Raw genomic sequence first — 25,960 nt, forward strand, 5'->3', positions numbered from 1 at the left:
GTGATGGATAGAAGTCGTGCAGTTCTGATGATGGCCAGTCCCTCGAGGTCTCGTCGCACCTACGGTTCTCAGCTTAGCTGTAGAGGTAGGTAGAGGTCAGAGGTGCGAGGGAAGCCGGGTCTCGTCGAGCTGAGGGAATTCACTGTTTTGTGGTGGAAGAGGTTCGATTACTGTTGTTACCCCAAACTCTTTCTTTATTGTTATTCCCTCTATATCCGCCTCTAAAATATCCTTTGTTAGAGGATGTTTGTGTGCACAGGTTTGTTTGGAGCCCCCTCTATAGAAGGAGCGACGAAAGGAACCTCTAGTTCGTGTGGACTGTAAAGCTCCCATAGATTTGGCAGGGTCTGTATCCTTCTTTGATCTTTACAAGTGCTGTGTCTACTTCTGGTCCAAACAATTGGTTTTGATTAAATGGTTGATTTAAAATGGTAGTTTGCACTTCCTGTTTAAACCCTAAAATGCGTAGCCACGCATGTCTTCTAAGTACGACACTAGTATTTACAGCTCTAGATGCAGTGTCTGCTACATCTAGTGCGCACTTGATTGAGGCATTAGAAATAAGCTTCCCTTCTTGTATAAGATCACTTGCTTGTGCCATATATTGGTCAGGTAGATGTTCTAGCAGTTGCTCCAACTGATCATAATGAGCCCTATCATATCGGGAAGGAGGGCTTGTGTATTAGCTATACGCCATATGTTGGTAGCTTGCGCAGCTATTCTTTTGCCTGAGGCATCTATGACCTTGGATCTTTGTCAGGTGGGGTGCCTCACCTGAAGTTTGTGAGTTCGCCCTCTTCCTAGCATTTGACACAACTAGTGAATCTAATGGTAGTTGTCCTTCAATGTAGGCTGGATCTGCAGGTGCAGGCCTATATTTTTTCTCAATTCTAGGGTTTAAAATCCTAGTACGTACAGGGTGTGAGAAGTTGGCCTGATATTCAGTGTTCACTATTCTAGTGATCACTATGTATCAGTCCAAACAACCTTTATGGTGATTGGTTGTAAGTCAACCGATAGACCAGCTATCCTAGTAGCATGGACAAGAGCAGTCTTCGGGCCAAACTCTAGAGGGCGTGTTAAGCCAGCTGTTATACCATCACATATACCCCTTGAACACCAAGTGAAAGGACACCACACAAGTGTTATGAAAATAAACAGTGTATTTATTTAGATCACAACAGCCCTGTACTCTTTATGAGGACAGGGTACTAAGCACACCACAAAACTCTTACGAAAATACTTTAAGTTGCACAATTTACACAAATGCCCGAGGGGCACGGAAAACCATATACTATGGAAGTGGAATGCGAAATTACTAGCAGGTAAGTACTGGACTAATAGGCTTTGGAATCGCTAGGACTACGTTACTGAACCTTCAGATTACTAGTAGGAGGCCTAGGGGACTCGGGTGCAGAGTGTGCACTCTCACGCGGGATGCGGGACAAAGTCTATGGGAGCTAGTAAAAGCAAAGTTAGTGTTCTCGGGCGAACCCGATAAGGTAGTTTGAAAACGAAGGTGGATCTGGACCCTTGGATAGTGAGGCTATGCTGGGGCACCGAAATGTCGAAGTTACCTAGCCCAGGGGCTGCGGCTGCATAGGTCTGAAAAGACGTCGGAAACCTTCGTTGACGACCCAGGAGCCTGAAAGGAGTTGCTGGCAGGCGACCAGTGAAGACTGTTCGGTGGATCCAAGCCTGGATCGAAGATGGAAGACACCTGTAAGCAGAGGGGACCAAGTCCTGAATCACTAGCCAGTGATCAGATGGGCACCAGGATGGCACCGGATGGAGTCACCTCGACCAGGTGAGTGGGCGACGCTGGGCTCTGCAGCCTCACGGACCAGGAGGCGTTGTCGGCGACCAGGATGGAGGTATGAGCTGTCCCACGATGGTTGATGCTGTCGACGTCGCTGGACCCCGGATTGGGGCAACAAGACTTGGCAAATTCAAGCCCACGCGCTGGACCTAAAATGGCGTCTGAAGTGGACCAGGAGGGTCCGGGGTGCTCCTCTTTTGGAAGGGAGCAAGGGCCAGTTTGGGGCAACCAGACTAGCAGTGGTGATGTCGTCGGTCGTCGTCGGGAAGGCCACAAGCCAGCGGGCTAGTAGCCAGACAACACGGTGAGCAACCAAAAAGCAGAAGGGCCCCACGCAGATCTCGTGGATGCTGGGGGGCTGGTCTTCGGTGCTGGAGCTGCTCAGGGTCGGGGCTTCTCGGACCCCAAAGCACTCACCAGAGGATCCCTCAGCGGTCGTGATGGATAGAAGTCGTGCAGTTCTGATGATGGCCAGTCCCTCGAGGTCTCGTCGCACCTACGGTTCTCAGCTTAGCTGTAGAGGTAGGTAGAGGTCAGAGGTGCGAGGGAAGCCGGGTCTCGTCGAGCTGGTCAGTCGGATTCCGGAGGAAGGACGTGCAGCAAACCGCAGAGTTCTTAGATGGTGCCTGCGGATGCAGGGTGACTACTCCTTAGTCACAAGGGAGAAATCTTGAGAAGTCGAGAGTTCCTTTCGTAGAAAGTAGTTTCTTGATTCAAAGATGATCTAATTTGGAAGGGTCCCCGCTCCTGCCTTTATCCTAAAGAAAGGGGTGGGTACGCGACTAGGTCCTGCCCTAAGTTTGGGACCAGGAAGGGGGGTGGTTACACCCCTCTCCCATGCCGGACTTTCCCCAGGCCAGGGGCTGGTGTGCCCCTGGAACTGGTTCTAGCCGGCAGTTGCGAAGTGAGCACCGGGGTGCCACTTGCAGTCACCTTCCTGTAAAGCCCTGCCTACCCAGGATACATAAAACCCTGTCTGGGATGGTGCTAGCACCGCCCCTGACAGGAAACCTTTTGTCCAGGCTCCCCTCGCTGGAAGGACTCCCAGCTGCAGGGGGTCAGACTTGTGTCTGTGGTGGCAGCATCCATTTTGTGATGCTGAGGCTCGAGTTAACTTTAACCGGGGTTCACAGTTACATACACGTCGTGTCCCTCTAGAAGGGTGGAATGCTAACCCCGTCGCCAGAATTAGCGAGGGGTTAGTATTCCAATGCTCGACATGTTTTGATAAAGCGATACCAAAGATAGCATTTAACCGCGAGGATTATAATGCACTTAAGAGTATATGGTATGCGTTATCATGGAACAGCTATTAGGACTTGGTTCCGCAAGCTGCAAACGGGCTCAGCTCATGCCAGAGCACCATCTCACACGATTCCAAGCACTCTGCCTTCAGGATTGTCAAGGCCTGCCATAGGAGTGACTGATAGGAATGTGTGTGTCCATTTTAGGGTTAGATATAGGTATACTATATCTAAAGCAAAGGGTGATTACACCACCTTGCCCCAGCTGTCGTGCAGCCAGTTGTGTCAGATTTAGATGGCCATCCAGGGGTGGCATAATACATGCTTCAGCCCCTGGTAGGCCCTGGGTACACCTATGCCCTGAGTTACAGGGTCTGATAAGGTGGCCCAGTACCAATTGGATAATGCACCTAAGGTACACGTGTCAATTTAGTGAGAGAACAGCTAGGCTGTGGGTCTGATTAGCAGGCCCACAGCCAGAGAAAGACGTAAATCAGTGAAACAAAAGCAAAAAATCTGGGTGATCATAGGATTGCAGACCCTACTCTCCTACACAGGGTCTTTAAAAATTCTGGAGCATGTTTGATGACCCCTTAATTCATAGGAAGAATTTGAACAGATCTGTGCAATTGTTCAAATGTATCTAATAGAAAATCTTAATCTGCCTCATCAGAATGCATAGTGACCCCATGGTAAATGGCAGCTCTGTTCAATAGGTGCCCAAAGCCAATCTTATCTTCTGGGGGAGACGGTTTTGATGGGTATGACTGTGGGTCAGGTATATCTGGTAAATCCTGTGGGTTTGGGTACTCCCAGTCTGTCATCTGTAGGGTATGGGAAAGGCTCATCCATGTCTATCCCTCCTCCTAAACTATACTCATCATCATTTTGAGATGAGTGTGGGGATAAGAGAGGAGAATGTGAAGGAGACATTTGAGGTGAATTGTTAAGAGGAGCAGGAGATGAAGGAGAAGGAAGTATAGGTGAAGAAGGGTGCATAGGGGATGTGGCAGAGTCCTTCTTGGCAGGAACTACAGGTGTGGATGTTTCATCTGCTTTCCTTTTCTTAAGTGGTGTAGTGGACACCTCCTGACCTGTCTTTGGGTCAATGTAGATCTTCTTTTGCAGAGGATCTGGCTGGAAAAGTTCTTCTCCTTGTGGAACCTTTGTCGGAGCAGATTTTTTTGGTACCGGACAAGGTTGCTGCTTGTCTTTAGCCTTAGGAGTTGTTATAGTGTCCTTTGACGTAGTTTTTGGCACCGAAGGTGGTGTTTTCGGTGTTGAAGGCTGTTTCAAGGTCTTGGACGCGTCTGAATCAGGCCTTGTCGGTTTAGGCACCGAAGACGATGTCTTCGGAGTGGAAGCTGGTCTAGTGTGCTTCGAGGCGTAGGCGCTGGCTTTGTACCCTTGTCTTTAGAAGTCGACGGTTTCGGAGCCGAGACTTCTTTCGGTTTTGGTGCCGAGGGAGCTGGTGGAATCGGCACATGCGGCTTGCTCGGTACCAAGCTACTGGAAGGCTTAGTTACTTTCTTCGGAGCCGGGCTTGATGACGTGGCTGTCGAAGTGGTTTTTCGGTTGCGACTGGGCCCCGGAGGCGGAGTGTTGACCTTTGCCTTCGAATTGGGTGCTGTGTGTGGTGCAGAGGCAGTAATACTCACGCGCTGACCCGATGGTATGGAGTCATCTGAGTCGTCTGCCTCTGATACGATCTGGAGATCATCTGAATCTTCTTCGGGAACTGAGGTAATATAAATTTTATGGTCATGTTGTGTTCCCTAGCGAGTACCCCACCGACTCCATGTACGAGTTAAAAGTGCATGTAACTTCCCTCCTGTACCAGCTATGAAGACGCAAATACATTTGCGTCCAACGTTAACTTGTCCTCTTTCAGACCCACCATGAATGGGTTTGATGGTCCGTTCCTAAGTATGCTATGCCAACGTCTTTTTGAAGTGTACTCCTACGTTTTTCAGCCTGGCTGAAAGTAGGCCCTGAATCTCTGCCACCGAGCCTCTTTTCTGGCTTCTGACTGCGAGGGCCTCTGCCCAAGCAGCCCCCGTACCCGTGAACTCTGACTTACTTCTAGCGCGGCCCTCCGTGCTCAGCTCAGCCTGCTGCCTGCCAAGATTGACTATAATCTTCGAGTTATCTGTTTTCCTCCCCGAAGATACATTCCAGCCTGCTAGCTTCAGTAAACATCCTTCCTCAGCTACAGGGCTAAAGGGCCGACCTGTCTTTATGCAAGTAATTCATAGCCTCTGTTGCCATGCTTCCATGGAAGGCCCCATGCCCCCACGCTTCTCATACAGACACTCAGGCGCTTATACACGCACTCACAGCAAGTATAGAATAGCTTCTGCTCTAGAGACCTTTCTGCCCAGATAGCTTAGTTCCTAAACATCAGATATCAGATATGATAGAAGCACAAGTTGATCTGACATGCCAGACTTCTGTCTCTTTCCGCCAGTGTAAATGTCAAGTCCCCTGCACCCCGTCTATCACACGTCATGCAGCTGCGCGCGCCTCCAAGCTTCCGATTTCTGCTGACATTGCAACATTCTGTTAGCACCACCCCTTGGTGCCACCCACTTGCGTCACCTATCAGTGACGTTTCTAGCACACACCCTAGTTCACGCCTAGTTTACGCCTCTTGATGATGTACTAGCACCACGTGTATACTGTTATCTTGTCTTCTCTCAGCTGTTACGCCTCTTACATTGAACATTATGATGTAAATCAAGTATATAAGCTATGTATTGTCAATAAACGACAGCGCGCTCATCTATCCCTTCTGACATCCTGTGTGGTGGTCAGAACATGATATCCTGATTCCTTTATGAGGAATAAAACCCTTAGAAACTCTTACACCACGGACTCTGTTTTCCTTCATTTCGATTGAGTTATTATTGATTAAGTACTTATCTGCATAGAAATTAAGAGAGTAAATTAATTATTTACATCATTTTGGCGCCCGAATAGGGACCCCTCCCCCACCTCACGCGCCGGAAGGTGCGTTGCAATCCGTGTCCCCTGCCATCAGTTAGACGGACCACACGTGTACTGGCAGGATTTCCTGCATCCCCCTCTGACACACGGAGGTGACGAAGACTGCGATCAGTGCCCAGACGAGGCGGTGAGGAGTGCGGAGGATCCCGACCAGAGCCCAGCCGAAGGAAGCAAGGTCCGAGGTGTGAAGAGGCCCACCAGTTTTCCGAAGTTTTCCGAAGTTTTCCGAAGTTTTCCGAAGTTTTCCGAAGTTTTCCGAAGTTCCGAGTCGAGTCCAGTCGAGTTTTCCGAGGCCTTCTGTTTTCCGTGCTTCCCGGTGAGTACCATTGCTGGGTCGTATCTAGACGGGTTTGGGTACGCAAGTCCGGTCTGCACTGTTTTTAGGCAGTGTATCTGTACTGTTTAGCAGTATATAAAGTATTCCGAATTTCTGCACTGTTACAGCAGTGTATCTGTATCGTTGAGCGGTACATTCAGAGTAGGGGGAAGTTAGCTATGTCTTTAAATGTTTCATGTGATTAATGTCGTGGTATGAATGTGATTGTTTTTGTGCATTATTGTGTTTTTTTTGTTTAAATAGTTACAGGCGAAATTAAGTATTAAGGATCAAGCATTTCAGTATCAAGTAGGCACAATGCCGTTTTTTAACAAATTAAAACAGATAGGAACTAGGAAAGGGATGTTAGAGGAAGAGATTCCAATCCCCCCTAGGGACACTCCAGGTAATTTCATGTATAATAAGCATGGCATAGACGCCATCTTGTATCTAGAGTTATGGACAGATTATACCAAGCACCTAGAGGAAAGATACCGATGGCCAGTTAACGGAACATGGGATGCCGAGTGCATCATAAAGGTAGAAGAAATATTACGGAAAAAGAAAGCTAGACAATCTCAGAAAGACGCCATAGAATTTTGGCGTAAGGAATCACGTAAGCGTGCTGATAGAGCACTCCGTAGAGAAGACAGGCTTAAAGAATCAGAAAAGGCCCAAGAAAACGAATTAGTTACTGAGGGAATTCGAGTAAAAGTAGAACAAATAGATCGTATCCAAAATGGCAAAGTGAACAACATGTATCTTTTGGCCGATGGTACCCCTGACGCCATTTCAGAAATACCGAAAAATTTGCCGTCACCATTAGTTCCAACTAAAGTAATGCATAAGACTACTAAAGACATATTCCTAAATTCATATCTCGAAGATGTAGCGCCAGCTTACACCAATCTGCCTGTTCGTGCCCTGCCTACTGACAGGGCCGGGGGTGGTACTGCCCCCCAAGATCACTCTCAGCCGACACCGAAAAAGACTAGTTCCGTTCCGCCAGCTCCGCCACTTCCCTCACCTAAAACTGATCTGCCGAAACCACTTCAATCAGATCCTACTAAAAGACAAATTCAGATACTGACTACACACAGAGATAATGCCCAAGTTTCCGCTTCAGGAGGTGCGACCGCGGGTCTCCAGACCCCGCCACCGACTCACAGATTAAATCTCAGAGGTATGCAGAGTCCTCTTACGCACAGATCCCCCCGTTCTTCTAATTCATCCCGTCTTGATGCACTAAAAGAAAATATGTCAGTTTGTAGATATGATCCAGAACCTGGACAGGACGACTTAATGATATTAGCGTCTTTACGGTTAAGATCTGCTACTGATAGTTTGTTATGTTATGCAGGAATGAAGGAGCGCCTAGATAGAATATATGAGTTCGTTCAAACGGGAAAGGACCCCGACAGTATTAAGGATGCCCTGGAGAAACAGAAAGTTAACATGCAAGCACTGATACTACGATTTTTCATAAATTGTCTAATAAGAGAACGAGACAGGCCCGGAACAGATCAGAGTGAATTAGATGCATTGAACAAGTGGGGTCAAAATATAGCTGATGGAAAACATGACAGACAAAATTGCATAGAGGCCATGTATAAAAAGATTAAGAAAGCAGTGATAGCAGTACACGAGAAAGAGAAAGAAAAGGTTCCCTCCGAGGAGGAAGAAGAATCTGAAGAACTAGAACCGACTACAAGCACTATAGCATATGTAGGTAAGGGAACTTATCTTAGGAAGGGTATCCGTCCAGAAAGCAAGAGAGTTTTCTTCTCTGCCTTAACGAATCCGAATTCTGCTGAGCATCAGTTCCAGGAAACTGATAAACGGCTTCGAGATCGAGTGGGGTACCATGTACTCAATTCTATGGATGAACAAGAATTAGCCCGATCAGCGGTATCATGGGCCGAAAATGCAGACATATATAATGATGACACCGTAGCACAGACATTTCTGAACCTCTCCCCCGACGAACAGAAATTAGCAGGGGTATATATGATTCAGCACCTTCTCATTAAGTACAGAAAACATTATTCCGATCCAGGTCCCTTACATGAGACACTAGAAGCACTACTGATGGATAGATGGAGAGGCCTAAGCACTAAATTAGTTCAAATAATTCTAGAACAACGACGCAGATATGATACCTTTGTAAGTCCTGAATATGTCCCCGCCCCACCTCCAGAAAGGAAAATGTACCATATGCAGTGCGGGGGTGGTATTGAAAGTCAGAACCCCTTACGAGAAGTACACCCTGTTATGGGTGAGGACAAGGTTTTGAAACGCGTGTATGTGCACACGCCTCTGACTAAATTAGAACTGTTAGAAATGAAGAAATTAGTACCATGCCATGATAAAGACCCTGCAGGTTTCCATAGAGAGCTTAAAGACATGTTATTAATGGGGGACTACACATATGATGATATCATGAAAATGTTGAAAGTATTATTGCCTACGGGTATATTCGAGAAATTAAAGGAAAAGGAATGGGAGGTGGGAGACACAAAGATTGCCTGGGCAGAAATAGAAGACGAAGAGAAAAAACGGGTTCCAGGGTTAGGCCTTGGGGACAAAACTAAAGCATTACCAGGTTTGATAGTACAGGTCCTGCCCAGATTATTGACAACTAGAAAGGAGGATTGGGATGCAATCTCGTCCTGTAAACAGAAACATGATGAAGATACTAGCGACTTTTATTCAAGATTCGAGAAATGTTTTATTATCAATAGTGGCCTCCAGCCAAGTAGCGAGTCGTACCCACATCTTTTTGTATCAAAGTTAGTCGAGAATTCCCTACCGTTAGTTAAAAATAGAGTGTATAAAGTCGAGAGTACATGGCAAGCAAATACGCCATCCCAGATGTTACAAATGTTACAATATCACCAGAATAGAATTAGGGAAGAACAAGATCAGGAACAGAAGCGCATGAAAGACTCGAACTCGAACATGAATGAGACCAGGCGGCCCACTGCGCCCTCTCCGTAAGCAACTGAGCCAGCCCCACAGACACGAAAGACACGAAAATGAAAATGTTAGTAGCCCAGACGGTCCCATCCGACAGTCACAGGAAAGGTACGACCCAGACAAGTCACGCTGCAGCTCCTGTTAAAGGGACATGCAATTATTGCAAGCAGCCAGGTCACTACGTACACGAATGTGCAGTTCTGAAACATAACATAGCGACAGGTAAAACTAAAGAGAGACCGCATCCGCCTAGACAAGACCATAACCAGCATCAGTCTACACAGAATACACAGCCCATGCATGCATCTGCACAGACAGCACAGACCGTAGCAGTACCACAGCCACAGCCCATTGCTGCAACTCAGCAAGTCTCACAACAGATGTACCAGTATGCCCAGTCTGCTTACCCCGAATATTCCCGATATACATGAAACAGCCTAGAGAGGGAAGGTGGCTTGCCTCTTATCGAGATTCCTGTAGATCAAGAAGGTCCTTATGTACACAGTCAAGTATTGGGGAAAGATAGAAAGTTTTTAATTGACACAGGGGCAAGTCGCACTACAATAAGTCATGACGAAGTTCCAGGGGCACCCCTCTCAGGCTCACAAAATGTTTCCCTTGGTTTTTCAGGACAACCTATTGTAAATGAAGTATCAGAACCAGTTCCCCTGGCTGTGGGTCCATTATCACGCGTTACAGACCTGTTGCTAACAAAATCATGTCCGGAAAATCTGTTAGGAATTAAAACACTGAAGGCTCTAGGAGCTATAATATGCTGCTCCCCGGAGGGGGTTAGACTCTTTCTGCGGGATTTCAAGGGTCATTACGTCCTTCGTGAGTTTGACGTCAGATTGAAAAATGTACCTGATTACTTGTGGGCAAAAGGCCCAACTGATGTAGGATGTATGCACATTACACCATACCGCGTTACCCTCAAGGCAGGTGTTGTATTACCCAGAATCAGACAATACAAGTTACCACCCGATGCTGTAGCGGCTTTACTGAAAATCATTGAAGAGCTCATTGCCCAAGGAGTGGTCGTCGAGACCGACTCCAATATCTGTAACTCACCCATCATTCCGATTCTTAAACGTACTGATCCCAATGCACCGCCAGTATATCGGCTGGTGATTGATCTTCGAGAATTGAATAAATGCATTATCCCACAGTATCCTGTGGTCCCCGATATATCATCTCTCTTGACTGCTATTGATTCAGAAGCAACGTTCTTTACTGTAATTGATCTCAAGAACGCCTTCTTCAGCGTGCCTATTGATCCAGAGAGCCAATATCTCTTCGGATTCTGTTTAAATGGACGCAGTTTCAAATTTTCGCGCGCACCTCAAGGATTCACAGAAAGCCCCAGCATCTATAGTCAAGCACTGAAAAGACAACTAGATTGTATTCAAATGCCAGTTAACACCGCTTTACTACAATACGTCGATGATCTGCTGATCACCGCACGAAGTGAGCCCGAATGTGAAAAAGCATCACTGACAGTTTTACATTTCCTGGCCGACAAGGGACACAAGGTGTCTCCTTCGAAGCTACAATTCTGTGTTCAGCAAGTTGTGTACTTGGGTCACTTGCTGTCCAAAGTGGGGAGACAGCTCACTCCCGATCGCATTCAGTTAATTGTGAACATGCCGCAACCCAAGACACAAAAGGAAGTGCGGGCCTTCATAGGCCTCACCTCGTACTGCAGACAATGGATTCCCCAGTATGCATTTCTAGCTAAACCACTCATCCAGTTAACGACACAGGAGGCAGCGACTTCGACTGTCCTCCCTTGGACTCAGGAACACACACAAGCTTTTGAAGAATTAAAGAAAGTTTTATGCCAAGCACCAGTTTTAGCGACACCATGTTACAGCAAACCGTTTACACTTTTTGTTACAGAACGTGATGGCACAGCGTTGTCTGTCCTCACTCAAGACCAAGCAGGTTCACATAAGCCTTGTGCTTATTTTTCTAGTACATTGGATTCAGTAGCTCAAGCACTCCCTGCGTGCTTAAAGTCAGTAGCAGCAACAGCGTTAGCAATAAGACAAAGTGATTCAATTGTTTTAGGTCATCAGTTAACAGTTCAAGTACCACATTCTGTAGAGGTTTTGTTAAACAGAACCCAGACTCAACACTTAACTATAGCACGACTGACAGGTTATGAATTAACACTATTCCAGCCACACATAGAAATCAGACGTTGCAGCATCCTGAACCCAGCAACACTGTTACCTACAGTTATGACAGATCCAGCTCCGCATGATTGTATAGAAATAATTAATGCAGTAACTAAGCCTAGACGAGACTTAACAGATGTCCCATTGACAAATCCAGACCTGACACTTTATGTGGATGGTTCATGCATGAGAACAAGTACAGGAGAATTAGTGGCCGCGTACGCCGTGACCACTGAAACTGAAATTAAAGAAACACATCGTATTGACACACTGTCTGCTCAAGCGGCAGAGCTCATCGCTCTGACTCGAGCCTGTATTCTAGCCAAGAACAGAAATGTTAACATATACACAGATTCCCGCTATGCCTTCGGAGTTGTACACGACTTCGGAGTCCTCTGGCAAGAACGAGGTTTTCTGACTTCCCATGGGGCCAAGATCCAACATGGCCCCCTCATTCAAGCACTGTTAGAAGCAATACATTTGCCCTCGGGCATATCAGTCATGAAGTGTAAGGCACATACTAAAGTCACAGATTCTGTTTCCCAGGGTAACGACCTGGCAGACCAGACAGCAAAACATACAGCACTGACTCACACCCAGACTACTGATGTGACAAAGACAATAGTCCAGACCCAGTGTATGGCAGTTAGAGATCCCGCCCTAGATGTAATTGATATCCAGACACATGCTACTCCAGAGGAGATAAAGAAATGGACTGAACTAGGAGGGATTCAGACAGATCAAGGTTGGGTGACGAAGGGAAAATCTATATGGTTTCTCCCCGACTCAATGGTTCAAGTCATGATAAATACAGCACATAGTCCTGCCCATCTTGGAGAGAAAGCCATGTTAGACAGTTTACAGAATCTCTGGTACAACAAACACTTACGAGCAGCAGCAAAACAGAAAGTGCGTACTTGCATGATCTGTTGTCAGTTCAATCCAGGTAAAAGTGTCCCTGTTGAGCAAGGTGGATTTCATCCTCCCGATCACCCTTTTGAAGTCCTCCAGATGGATTATATCCAGATGAATAGCTGTAGAGGATTTAAGTATGTCCTTGTAATTGTTTGTGCTCTGTCCCGCTGGACCGAAGCATACCCAGTCCCAGACTACACTGCTCCGACCACTGCCAGACAGTTGGTTCGTGAATTCTTCCCACGGTACGGTTTGCCCCGTGTCGTGTATTCAGATAACGGACAGCCGTTCTCGTCCGAGCTGATGAGACAAGTTTCCCTCTTGCTAGGATATCAGTGGAGGTTCCACTGTGTCCGACATCCCGAAGCAGCTGGCCTTGTAGAAAGGCATAATCAGACACTAAAAATCCGTCTTGCCAAGATCTGTCAGGAAAAAGGGGTCGACTGGATAGTCGCCCTGCCCGTGGCACTATTCTACATGAGAATGGTCGCCCACTCGAGATCAGGGCTATCCCCGTACGAAGTGGTCTTTGGCAGACCGCCGAATATGTGGGGGACGCCCGTTCCGAAAAAGATCACTGATATTGATTGTAACATGTTGACAGATTACCTTGCCTCCTTGATGTCTGCACTCCAATCATGTCGTTCACAGGTTGCCGCAGCCTTCCCTGACAACACCGATGTAAAGGCGCATGAGGTCCGTCCAGGGGACCTGGTACTCGTCCGGAATTTCGACCGGAAAAGTCCGCTGGAGCCCCGCTGGAAGTCTCCAAAGACCGTTCTGCTTACCACCAGGACCGCCGTGAAAATCGAGGGGAGAAAGGGGTGGGTCCACACGAGTCACATCAAACTATGCAATGAACTAAAAAACGGACTGAAACAGGACTCTGACTCGTCCACCCCCACCAAAGACTGTGTTGAAGCACAAGACGTTACTGTGCCTAAAAGAGAAAAGACTCCTCAAGAACTTTACCGTATGAAGCTTCGATCTAGCAAGTCAGACAGTTTAATTGTTTAAGTCCTCCCCTAGGTGAATCGGTTAAATAGTTTCTGACATGTATCCCCTAGATCGAGTTAGAGAGAGAGAGGAAAAGAGAAGAACATATTGCAAATCACTTCGTAGTCACTGCATAGTGACACTAATAATCATGTTTATTCTGAGTATTCTAATTATTATTGCCAGCATTCTGCTTCCTATGTACTGGCCTATTTTCAGGCGTGAACAATCTGCTTACAATGTCTCTGCTGAACACACTTTTAGTGAACTTCCCGCACATGAACTCTCTTACAGACTTGCGCTGCGCAACAATACATTCATTAGTATGTTACACCATTCCCATCAGACAAATAATGCTACAGACTGTTGGATATGTGGCCGACTCCCTCCCTACCAGAATTACAAGGGAGCTCTGCCTCTCTTTCCGTACCCATTCACTCACAATGGCTCCTGTGGAGCATGGTTTAAAATAATTAATTCTTTAGATCCTGATATTGCTGTTTTCGATGGGGGCTGGGTTTGGGGAAACTTGAACTTAGTCCTGCTCAACGTCTGTTATCCTGATAAAGAGGGACTTCCCACTCGAATAGGAACTGATCTAGAAAATGAAGTATATGGATTAGGTAATTACACAATTAGCCTTATGATCCTCACTGTTGAATCTGAAACTGCTCCAGTTCTGCCCCATATGTTAGTACTACCAGTCACAGGTGAATTATGTGTTAGCAAGAAAGGTTCAGTACACGTAGGTCATAGTAAATGCACTACTGTGGTCGAGTTCAGTGACCATGGTAAATCGTCCTTTAAAGCTATCAGTCATTCCTACTTTGTTTGTGGTCATACCGCATACATACGTTTGCCTCCAGATTGGGATGGTACCTGTTACATTGCCTTCCTCCTGCCACCTGTTTTTCTAGCTCCCCCTGATTACCATAGAAATACGAATCTAGCACCGAATAGACCCAAAAGAGATATTCCCCTTGTCGACTACACAGAAACGGCATGGGAACAGTACACTGATTTCAATAAAGGATTCTTTTTCTTCCTAGGGCCTGTCCAAAACAGTAAATTAATACGCAGATTAACGAGAACACTCGAAGCAGTAGTGAACGAAACTGCCTCCGCTCTAGGTAACTTAACAGAGGAGCAGTCTGCTATACGGACTGTTGTCCTTCAAAATCGCCTTGTGATTGACGTCATCTTGGCAGATAGAGGTGGAGCCTGTAAGGTCATCGGGTCAAGTTGCTGTGTTTTCATTCCACAAAACGCACCATCTGTCTATCAAGCTATCACCCGTTTACATAAAATTGCAAATCAGATACATCAGAATCCAGGCACCTGGACTTGGTCCGGTTGGTTCTGGACTACGTTAACAGCTTGGGGATGGAAGATCTTATCCTTCCTAGGCATTGGCCTTGTTATAGTATTCAGTTGTTGCCTGTGCCTGCAGTGTGGGCCAGCGATATGTGGACTGTGTGCCACATCCTGCATTGAGCATTCCAGTTGCCTCTCAAACAGTCAAAGAAAGAAAGACGAACATATAATGTTACAAGAACAAACTGATCGATTTATGAGGATCGATATATCATGAAGGGTCCGTAGGGAACAAGGAGGGAATGAGGTAATATAAATTTTATGGTCATGTTGTGTTCCCTAGCGAGTACCCCACCGACTCCATGTACGAGTTAAAAGTGCATGTAACTTCCCTCCTGTACCAGCTATGAAGACGCAAATACATTTGCGTCCAACGTTAACTTGTCCTCTTTCAGACCCACCATGAATGGGTTTGATGGTCCGTTCCTAAGTATGCTATGCCAACGTCTTTTTGAAGTGTACTCCTACGTTTTTCAGCCTGGCTGAAAGTAGGCCCTGAATCTCTGCCACCGAGCCTCTTTTCTGGCTTCTGACTGCGAGGGCCTCTGCCCAAGCAGCCCCCGTACCCGTGAACTCTGACTTACTTCTAGCGCGGCCCTCCGTGCTCAGCTCAGCCTGCTGCCTGCCAAGATTGACTATAATCTTCGAGTTATCTGTTTTCCTCCCCGAAGATACATTCCAGCCTGCTAGCTTCAGTAAACATCCTTCCTCAGCTACAGGGCTAAAGGGCCGACCTGTCTTTATGCAAGTAATTCATAGCCTCTGTTGCCATGCTTCCATGGAAGGCCCCATGCCCCCACGCTTCTCATACAGACACTCAGGCGCTTATACACGCACTCACAGCAAGTATAGAATAGCTTCTGCTCTAGAGACCTTTCTGCCCAGATAGCTTAGTTCCTAAACATCAGATATCAGATATGATAGAAGCACAAGTTGATCTGACATGCCAGACTTCTGTCTCTTTCCGCCAGTGTAAATGTCAAGTCCCCTGCACCCCGTCTATCACACGTCATGCAGCTGCGCGCGCCTCCAAGCTTCCGATTTCTGCTGACATTGCAACATTCTGTTAGCACCACCCCTTGGTGCCACCCACTTGCGTCACCTATCAGTGACGTTTCTAGCACACACCCTAGTTCACGCCTAGTTTACGCCTCTTGATGATGTACTAGCACCACGTGTATACTGTTATCTTGTCTTCTCTCAGCTGTTACGCCTCTTACATTGAACATTATGATGTAAATCAAGTATATAAGCTATGTATTGTCAATAAACGACAGCGCGCTCATCTATCCCTTCTGACATCCTGTGTGGTGGTCAGAACATGATATCCTGATTCCTTTATGAGGAATAAAACCCTTAGAAACTCTTACACCACGGACTCTGTTTTCCTTCATTTCGATTGAGTTATTATTGATTAAGTACTTATCTGCATAGAAATTAAGAGAGTAAATTAATTATTTACATCAGAACGAGCGGAATCTCCTCATCGAAGATATCCACCGGTTACGGAGCTGATCTCTGCATGTCGTGTCGACAGGCACTCCGATCTCTGATGTTTTTCTTTGATCGAAAGGACGCGCAGGCTGTACAGCTGGATTCGTTGTATTCTGGCGATAAGCACAGGTTGCAGACCTCGTGGTGGTCACTGTGTGAAAACTTCGCTCCACACCCGGGGCATCTCTTGAATGGCATCCTTTCCATGAGGTGTAGGCCTCCCGTCGTGAATAGGCCCAACGGCCCGCGTCGACGACCGGAATCGAGCTGAAGAAGTGGAAACGATGTCAGTCGATATCGAAAGTAGTTTGGCAAGTTTTTAGGACGTTTTTTGCACTTCGAAGTTCTTGAAAAGTCTATTTCTAGCCGGAGCGGAAAACTTTCATCCGAACCCAGTGGCAGAAAAAAATCTAAGGATGCAGCCGATGCCCATGCGCACTATCGTCCAAGGGAGGAGTCACCTATCTCGTGACTACAAAGACTACTTGCAAGACGACAACAACATGCAATCATCCAAACCCAACACCAGGTGGCGATCTAATGCTAAATGTACAATCCGCAGCTCATATGCCTCGAACACGAAGTTTCAGATCTGCATCTGAAAGTGCGGAAAGAAAAGAACTTGCATGGGAGCTTATGGGTGGCACTTTTATACTACTCTTATGGAATGGAAGAAGTTGATGCAGAGCAGCACGATACCACCTACTGACATGCTGGAACACTATTGTTGGAGTTTTAGGATCCAGACTAGAGCTGGGGATATTCAAAAGGTGATAAAACCTGCAGTGAAAAGTATATCAAAAAAAAAAAAGGAACGTTTCTAGTCTCCATCTTTCCACATTCACAATTTTTTACACATACTGGGAACTTTGATTCATTTTATCTTTGGTTTTTATTTTGTGCACTCATTCATTCAGCAGCACTAGTGTTGAATGTGAATCTAGAAAGGTTTAACACTAGAAAATCATTTTGAAGGTAATTAACTAGTTTCCTTTGCCACAAAAACCAATTCAAGACAAATGATGTGCCTACATTATTTATGTAGCAGTATCTTCTCTTTTTGGTGGAGGAGGGTGTGACGTACTATTAGCGCCAACTGTTTTAAATGTATCTGAACTACCGAACCTTCTCTTTGAGATGATACACCCATGTAATATAGTGTTTACTAAATGTATATAATGATGACCATTCTACTACGGAGCAATTGTTCAAGTAAAAGTTTCTGCATGTATTAAAAGGTTGATCCTTTCTACCTTGTTGGGTGTGAATTTAGTCTACCCTCCAAAGACACTGCCACCAATGAATAGCATAACTGGATTGTCTGCACAGTTACTCTTGGATAATGACAGGGGGTTACTTTTACTTGTGATGCATAAGCTGCAATTATTGAGGTCTTTTTCTCCTACATGAAGTGCATAAGTGTCTTTCTGGCATCAAAAATGCACAGAGCTAATTCTGTAGGAGTATGTTCAATTTGAAATAATCATAGTAACTGAATGGACTGATTAAGACGTAGCTGAGATGCATGGGAATATTTTTTGTTTGGTCTCATGACTTATTTTTAAGAATATGCAAAGATCTTTCACTGCCAAATAGCTTCACGAACAACGCAAACAAAATGTTTCAGCATTGCCTATGCATCAGTCTCAATGGTTTATTGCAGGTAGCATGCATGAAGGATGCATATTTTTGCTCATTTTAAAATTCGCTCAACAACGTGAAGAAAATAGCGGTCATCTGTGAAAATCTTGTGTAGGTCACAACTGTGAACAAATGACTTGTAACAATGTAAAAATTAGTTTTTAGTCTAGTACATGAATCAGTAGTCGATATTTTTCATTCGTGATTTGTTTAAGCAACCCACTGTGTTTAACCCACTTTAGTTGTTTTTCTGCCTCTAAAATCACATCTATACACATTTGGAGTAGATTTAGGTGGATTGATTTAATGACTTCAGAAACTAAGATGCTAAGCTGCAAGTATTGTTTTTAAAATGATACAGTTTGGGTGGGGGGTTGTGGGTAGAATGCATACATCTGGTATATGCTAAAGCTGCAAAACCGAGAACTCTCAATCAGAGGTTCTAATAAAAATAAATTTAGTAAGATGCCAAAAAAACATTTTTCATCAACTACCACCCTTACAGTAAGCACCCAATTAGGTTCAATTAATACAAAAATGTTTAAGAATCTTACTTGGCGGAAAATAGATCTCGGAGATAAGGCTGTAAAACTGCACTATCACATAATAATTTCAATATGAAATGAGCATTTGCCTTACGATCCTTTGATTCCACTATGGAGGGCTCGGAAGACGGCCCTGAAATAAAAAGAAAAAAGTAATTATTGTAAACACTCATGAAATACCAAATGAAAGTTTAGACTGAATAAAAATAAGCAAAGGAAACATGCTGAGCACTTTAAATATTTTAATATGAAATCTTGATTGCAAACTTACAAATCATAATTAGAGCTCCCGGTTTTATGGTATGTATATTATTGTCATTTCCATTTGTAATTATCCATATTTTTTTTTTTTTTTACAAATTTTACCAGTATTTATCCATATTTATTTTAGGTTTGGTAAACAATTGCAGATGAAATGTGTATATTTATGCATATATTCAACCAGTTGAACCAGTTACTTACCTTCTGTAACAAAGTAACTGTAAGAAACATTAGTTATAGATTTCCTGCTTCAAAATTACCCCCCGGTGTCGGACTTGATCCGGAAAGTTTTTCGTCAGCAGTACCTCTGCGCGACGGAAGGAGGCATCGGTCTGCTCCGCGTCCGTCATTGACTGCGTGTCGCCAGTATGACGTTGCAGCAGCTACTCCGATGCCGCCATTGCACGCGGACGTCAGTTCTCTACATGACTTTCCGCACCAGAAATGAAGAGCCACTGGTGTACAAAACTAGGGCCCTGAAAGGATAACCTTAATCCTAGAAATCAATTTGCAGAATGGGGAAGATGGGTGGGGCGGTAAGTAATCTATAACTAACTAAGGTTTCTTACAGATATATCGTTACTGAAGATACGCAAGTTGTTCATCAGAAAGAAACACGTTAGTTATAGATACCTTACCTTAGAATAGATACCCCAGCAATATCAACCCAGGGGGGTGGGTCTGTAAACCAATCTCACAACAGAAAGTCCTGGAGAACCGAACGGCCAAAGAAGCAGTCTCTCCGGAACGGACCGTCAAGACAGTAGTGTTTTGTAAACATGTGCAGCAAGGCCCACGTAGCTGTCTGACAGATGTCATTTAGAGGTACGCCTCATCCCAGAGCAGTAGTTGCTGCTGTCGCCGGGGTAGAATGGGCGTACAGCCCCACTGGAGTACACTTCTTCGTCAGAGAATAGCGTGCTCTGATATACAAAACGACCCATCAGGAGATAGTTTGTTTGTGTACGGCTCGACTTTTCTTTGCACCCACGTACCAAACAAAGAGCTGGTCATCCACCCAGAACTGTTTTCTGCGATCCAAATAGAAGGAAAGCGCACATTTTGGGTCCAGACAGTGGAGACTCTCCTCTTTCAAAGAAGGTCGGAAGACGGTGGGCAAAGTGATGGTCTGCCCGAGGTGAAAGGCAGTGACAACCTTTGCAAAGAAGGATGGACAGGCTCTAAGGACCGCTTTGTCCAGATGGACAGACAAGAAAGGAGGTTTTGATAAAAGAGCATGGAGCTCACTCTCCTGGCAGAGGTGATGGCAACCAGGAATGCCGTCTTAAGCGTGAGAAGCCTTAAAGGACAGTTGTGAAGCGGCTCAAAGGGAGCACACATTAAAAAGGTCAAAACCAGATTCAAGTACCACTGAGTCATAACGAAAGGAATAGGAGTAAAGAGGTGAGTTATGCCTTTCAGAAAACGATTTACAACCAAGGACTTGAAAAGAGAAGGCTGATCTGGAAGGCCGAGATGGCCGAGAGACAGCCCTGGATAGTGCCCAGAGCAGAGCCCTGCTGAGCCAAAGAAAATAGGAACAAGAGAACCTCAGAGAGAGGGGATCCACAGCCTTTGCTGTGCGCCATGCCATAACTTTGTTCCACCAACAGGCATATACAGTCTTAGTGGGGGGGGGGGGACCAGGGATATGCCCTGATGTACCAGCGATGTCCAGAGGCAGGGAGCCTCATGACATAGGGTCCACGACCCCATCCCGCCCTGTTTGTTGCCGTACCAAATGGCGGCGGTGGTGTCCATGAACACCTGCACCACTTTTCCCCGGATAGATGGAAGGAATGGTTTTAGTGCAAGACCAAGCACCCGAAGCTCCAGAAGGTTGATATGGAGCACGGACTCCGCCGGAGACCAGAGGCCTCTAATCTCCGCCTCTCCCATGTGGCCGCCACATCCTAGAAGGGACGCGTCCGTCACCACTGTGTGGTCTGGTTGGGAAAGGGAGAGGGATCTGCCGTTGACCCAATCCTCGTTCGTGAGCCACCATTGCAATTGTCGTGCAGTGCCCTCCGAGACCGGACAGATTCCTCTGATGCTGTGTCCACTGGAACTTCAGGTCCCACTGAAGAACCGTCATATGCCACCTGACATGATCGACATGCAGGAGGCCATGAGGCCCAGCAGCCTCAGAGTCATTCTGACTGAAACCCGGGATAGAGGCTGAAAGATCGGAATCATAGCCCAAATATCCGGGACTCCCTGTTCGGGAGTATCGACCCATAACCGCGTCGTGTTCAGAACCGCTCCAATGAAAAGGAGCTTCTCAGCGGGAATCAGGTGCGACTTCGGCACATTGATGGAGAACCCTAGCGAATGCAGGAAGGTTGAGGTGAGAGACGACTGCCTGGGGCGAGCCCGCCTTCAATAGCCAGTCGTCGAGATAGAGGAAGACTGATCTGTTCAGATGAGAACCAACTACCTCGATCACTTTCATAAACACCCGAGGTGTGCTTGGAAGGCCAAAGGGGAGTGTGGTAAACTGAAAATGCTCGTGGACTACCGTGAACTACAGGTAACATCGTGGTCCAGCAGGACGGGGATGTGAAAATAAGCTTCCTGCAAGTCCAACGCTACCAACCAGTCTTCCGGGTCGAGGGCAGACAAGACCTGAGCAAGCGTCAACATCTTGAACTTCTCCTTCCGGAGGAAGCGGTTGACGTTACTGAGATCCAAGATAGGACGCAGGCCCTTGTCCTTCTTGGGGACCAGAAAGTAGCGGGAGTAACAACCACAACCTTCTTCTGAGACAGTAACACGCTTGATGGCTCCCTTGGCCAAGAGAGTCCTAAATTCCTGCTGGCGAAGGGCCAGGTGATCCTCCGACATGCAGTAGTGTTGCGGCGGCATAGCTGGAGGGGTAGCCTTGAAGGGGAGGGAGTAGCCCCTTCGGACTATCTGCAAAACCCACCTGTCCAACGTGATGGTGTGCCAGTGGGGAGGTGATGGCGAATCCTGCTGCCCACCGTCGTTTGATGGGACTGAAATGTCGGACTAGGAGTGTTTAGAGGCTGCTATAGATGGGGGGGTGGAATGGCCTGCCCGCTGGCCCCCGGAAGCACGAAGCTTGTTCCCACATCCTTGGCAGCACAGCAGTTGGGTAACTTGCTGCAGCCTGTAGCTCTGGGCAGGACGTAGCGGGGCACCCCTTCCGTAGCCACGAAAGGGCCGAAAAGCAGACTGCACAGGGCAGGTGAAGAGGTCCAAGTACTTGACAGTAGCCCGTGAGTCCTTGAAACGCTATAGAATTGTCTGCTTTGTCGCCAAAAAGGTGACAGCCATCAAAGGGCATGTCCATCAAGGTGTTCTGGACATCCCCCGAAAAGCCAGTTGATCTCATCCAGGCGTAGCAACAAAGCGCTACTGACGTTAAAAGGGTCCTGCCCAGAGAGACATACATGTGGTGTTTACCGACCGCAGTACTAAGCTGGCAGAAGAAACTTTCGAAAATGGTCCAGCTGTAGTGTAGTTCCTATTTCCCTAATAGGCTATGCGCATCGGAATAATATACACTATAGTTTTGGCATAGGACTGAGGTCAGTATGCCCCTATCGAGTACATTAAACTTAATTACTTTGTGTTCCAGTTATCTCAGAGGCCACTAGGAACTCCCTGTGAAACAAGAGAGAAGTTTCTGTCAACCGCATAAACATGACAACTTTGTTTCCCTTTAGAATCAGAACATGTCTCAGAATCGTGGAAACAATAGATAACAGTTTCACTCAGTCAATCCTGCATGCTTAGTTTCTTCAGTTACATGGAAAGAGATAGACAGATGTTTCAGTAAAATGATTTATTGAGCAGTCTTGTTTCTTGGGTAAGAGATATGAGCTGTTACAATCGTAAGACAGTATGCAAGGTATATTACATACAGCGTAAGAAGTAGAAAGAAATAATACTGCAATAGCATTGTCTTTTAGCTATGACACTCATTAACATAAATAACAGGCTGAAATGTGGATACTCATCTGATGTTCTAACTAGTTCTACCCCTGTGTACCTAACCTAAGTGTAGTAACAAGGTAAGAAGTAGGTGCGGTATTCTATAGTATGGTAAGCTATAGTTTGGTATGCCAAGAGTCCCTCTAGGTTCTAGTCCGCTCCTTACCTTAGAATGAGAGAGGTGGGAATCTCTTTCCGGGTCTCAAACTCTAACACACCGCAAAGGGAGTTAGAACACTGGAAGCTGTATTCTCTGCGATCAGGGATAACAGTGTCTGGTCAGTGCAACAGGCCGGGATATGGTCTCTTCCTAACTTGCTGTGGCAAACCGTGCACCCAAGTTGAGCCATGCCGTGGTTTGCCATGGTAAGGAGAGGTATATTTATACTTGGCAGGCGCTTAGGAATGTTTGCATTGGCGTAAAGTCGGGCAGAGGAAGATGTCATGAATGAACCCTTAAGGAATACTTGTTCATGCATAATAGATGAGTTCTTGGAGAAATCAATATTCCTAGGCTAGGGAAAGTCCAAATGGCTTATGGGCCCGGTTTCTAAGAACGGTTGTGACGTTGAGGTGGACGGATGTGGGTGACCATGCCATATTTGGAGAGCATGGCTAATGCCTAAATAAGGGCTGGGATCTTGTGCCTATATAAGAGCAATGCAAATTGTGATTATATCAGGACATGTATCGGGAAAAGCTATATACGGACATCTAAACTGAAACACAACTCCCACTCCACTATCGAATGAATGATAGTACTAAATGATAAACAATAAAATGCTAAACATTTAAAATTGAGTATCATGTGGTGCTAAAAACATTAGTAAAAGTATACTAAAATAAGTCTTTGTTTAAAAAACTTTTGCTAGACATGAAATGTAAAGGTGCTGTACATATTAAAACAGTGATTCATGCTAAGCATATGTTTACAGTAAACGCTAAATGAATGAAAATATAAACACATGATGAAATGGTACACAATGTGTATGAAATTCTCAATAGCCACTTCCTGTCATGGATGACTAAAGGTGACAATGTGTCCCTGGAAGAGTTCCAAGAAGACTGTTCTCTATGCACAAGTTACTTCCCTTCGGTAACGATATATCTGTAAGAAACATTAGTTAGTCTTAGATTCGTTACCTTAGAATTACTCCCAGGCGTCAGGCTGGATCTGGAAAGTTTTTGTCAGCAGTACCCTTGTGCGCAGCTCGGTGTTCGTCGGCGTCATGATCGCCGGGATGACGTGGGAGTACTTAGACGCCGCCCGCGCGCGCTGACGTCAGTTCTGTACATCGCTTTCCACGCCAGGAAAGCAGAGCCATGATAGAAACCGACACTGGTGCCATGAAACTAGGGCCCTGAAAGGGATGTCCTTAACCCCAGATATCGGTTTGCAGAACGCGGAGGATGGGTGGGGCGGTAAGGAATCTAACACGAATTAATGATTCTTACAGATATATCGTTACCGAAGGTAAGTGACTTGTGCATCTGAAAGAAACACGTTAGTGTTAGATTTCTCACCTTAGAATAGATACCCCAGCAATACCAACCCCGGGGGTGGGTCTGTGAACCATGATCACACCAGAATGTCCTGGAGAACGGAACGGCTGAAAAAGCCATTTCTCCGGACTTGGCTGTCCAAGCAGTAGGGCCTAGCGAACCTGTGCAGCGAAGCCCACGTCGCTGCCTGGCAGATATCCTGCTAGGAGACTCCCCGACCCAGGACAGTAGTAGCAGCCGTGGGCTGAGTGGAATGGGCGCGCAGCCCAACAGGAGGCTCCTTTTTCGCCAAAGAGTAGCATACCTTGATGCACAAGAGGACCCACAGTAACCAACAAAGAGTTGGTCGTCCACCCGGAACTGGCATGTGCAATCTAGATAGGAGAGCGCACATTTTGGTTCCAGACGGTGGAGCCTCTCTTCCTCTTTAAAGGGATGTGAAGGCGGAAAGAAGGTGGGCAAGGTGATGGACTGCCCGATATGAAAGGCTGTGACCACTTTGGGCAGAAAAAGAAGGACGAGTCCTCAAAACAACCTTGTCCGGATGGACAGAGAGGAAAGGAGGTTTAGAAGATGGAGCCTGGGGCTCACTCACTCTCCTGGCAGAGGTGATGGCAACCAGGAATGCACTTTTAAGAGTTAGAAGACTAAGAGGGCAGTTATGAAGTGGTTTAAAGGGAGCGCACATCAGACACATAAGCACAAGGTTCAAGTCCCACTGAGGCATCACAAAGAAAACAGGAAGAAACATGCATGTGATGCCTTTCAAGAATCTATTTACAACAGGGGACTTGAAAACAGAAGGCTGATCAAGAAGCTTTAAGAAGGCTAAAATGGCCGAGAGGTAGCCCTTGATAGTGCCCAGAGCAGAGCCCTGCTGAGCAAGAGAAAGAAGGAAGAGGAGAACCTCTGAAAGGGGGGTAAAGAGTGGATCCACAGCCTTTGCTGTGCACCATGCCACAAATTTGTTCCACCTGCAGGCGTATACTGATTTTGTGGCGGGACGCCTGGCTGCCAGAATCACATCACAGACTTCAGGAGGCAAGTCAAATGGCCTCAACTGTCGCCGCTCAATCTCCACCCCACCTTGTTTGTTGCAGTACCACATGGCGGTGGTGTTGTCCGTGAACACCTGCACTACATTTCCCAGGAAAGAGGGAAGGAATGCCTTCAGTGCAAGTCGGATCGCCCGCAGCTCCAGAAGGTTGATATGGAGCCGGGACTCCGACGGAGACCAGAGGCCTCTGATCTCCGCCTCCCCCATGTGGCCCCCCCATGCCAGAAGGGACGCTTCCGTCACTACTACATGTTCCAGTTGGGGTAGGGAGAGGGATCTGCCGCTGACCCAATTGCGGTTCGTGAGCCCCCACTGCAACTGACTCGCAGTGCCCTTCGAGATCAGGACGTGGTCGGACAGGTTGCCCTGATGCTGTGCCCACTGAAACATCAGGTCCCACTGCAGAGCCAGCATCCGCCACCTGGCGTGATGCACCAGAAGGAGGCAGGAATCCATCAACCCCAGGAGCCGCAGCGTCAAATCTGATCGAAACTCGGGATAAAGGCTGAAAGATCAGAATCAGAGCCTTAATATCCCGAACCCGCTGTTCGGGGGGATAAACCCGAAACTGCGCCGAGTCCAGAACCACTCTGATGAAAAGGAGCTTCTGAAAAGGGGAACAGGTGTGACTTTGGCACGTTGATGGAGAACCCCAGCGAGTGCAGGAGGTAGGCCA

At 46.5% G+C, this 25,960-nt stretch overlaps 1 protein-coding gene across 18 annotated transcripts in view; it reads right to left on the reverse strand.

Moving 5' to 3' along the window:
* The window catches only part of UBR5 (ubiquitin protein ligase E3 component n-recognin 5), a 2,064,863-nt gene that overhangs the window by 1,147,091 nt on the left and 891,812 nt on the right, over positions 1-25,960 (reverse strand). For all 18 annotated transcript variants that reach the window (XM_086966085.1, XM_086966077.1, XM_086966080.1 and 15 more), the window contains one exon: positions 18,516-18,639. In XM_086966085.1, coding sequence (XP_086822211.1) covers positions 18,516-18,639 — 124 coding nt within the window. The remainder of the gene's footprint in view (positions 1-18,515; positions 18,640-25,960) is intronic.

The sequence above is a fragment of the Lissotriton vulgaris genome, chromosome 4_1 (assembly GCF_964263255.1).
Source record: "Lissotriton vulgaris chromosome 4_1, aLisVul1.2, whole genome shotgun sequence".
In the NCBI taxonomy this organism is placed as follows: domain Eukaryota; kingdom Metazoa; phylum Chordata; class Amphibia; order Caudata; family Salamandridae; genus Lissotriton; species Lissotriton vulgaris.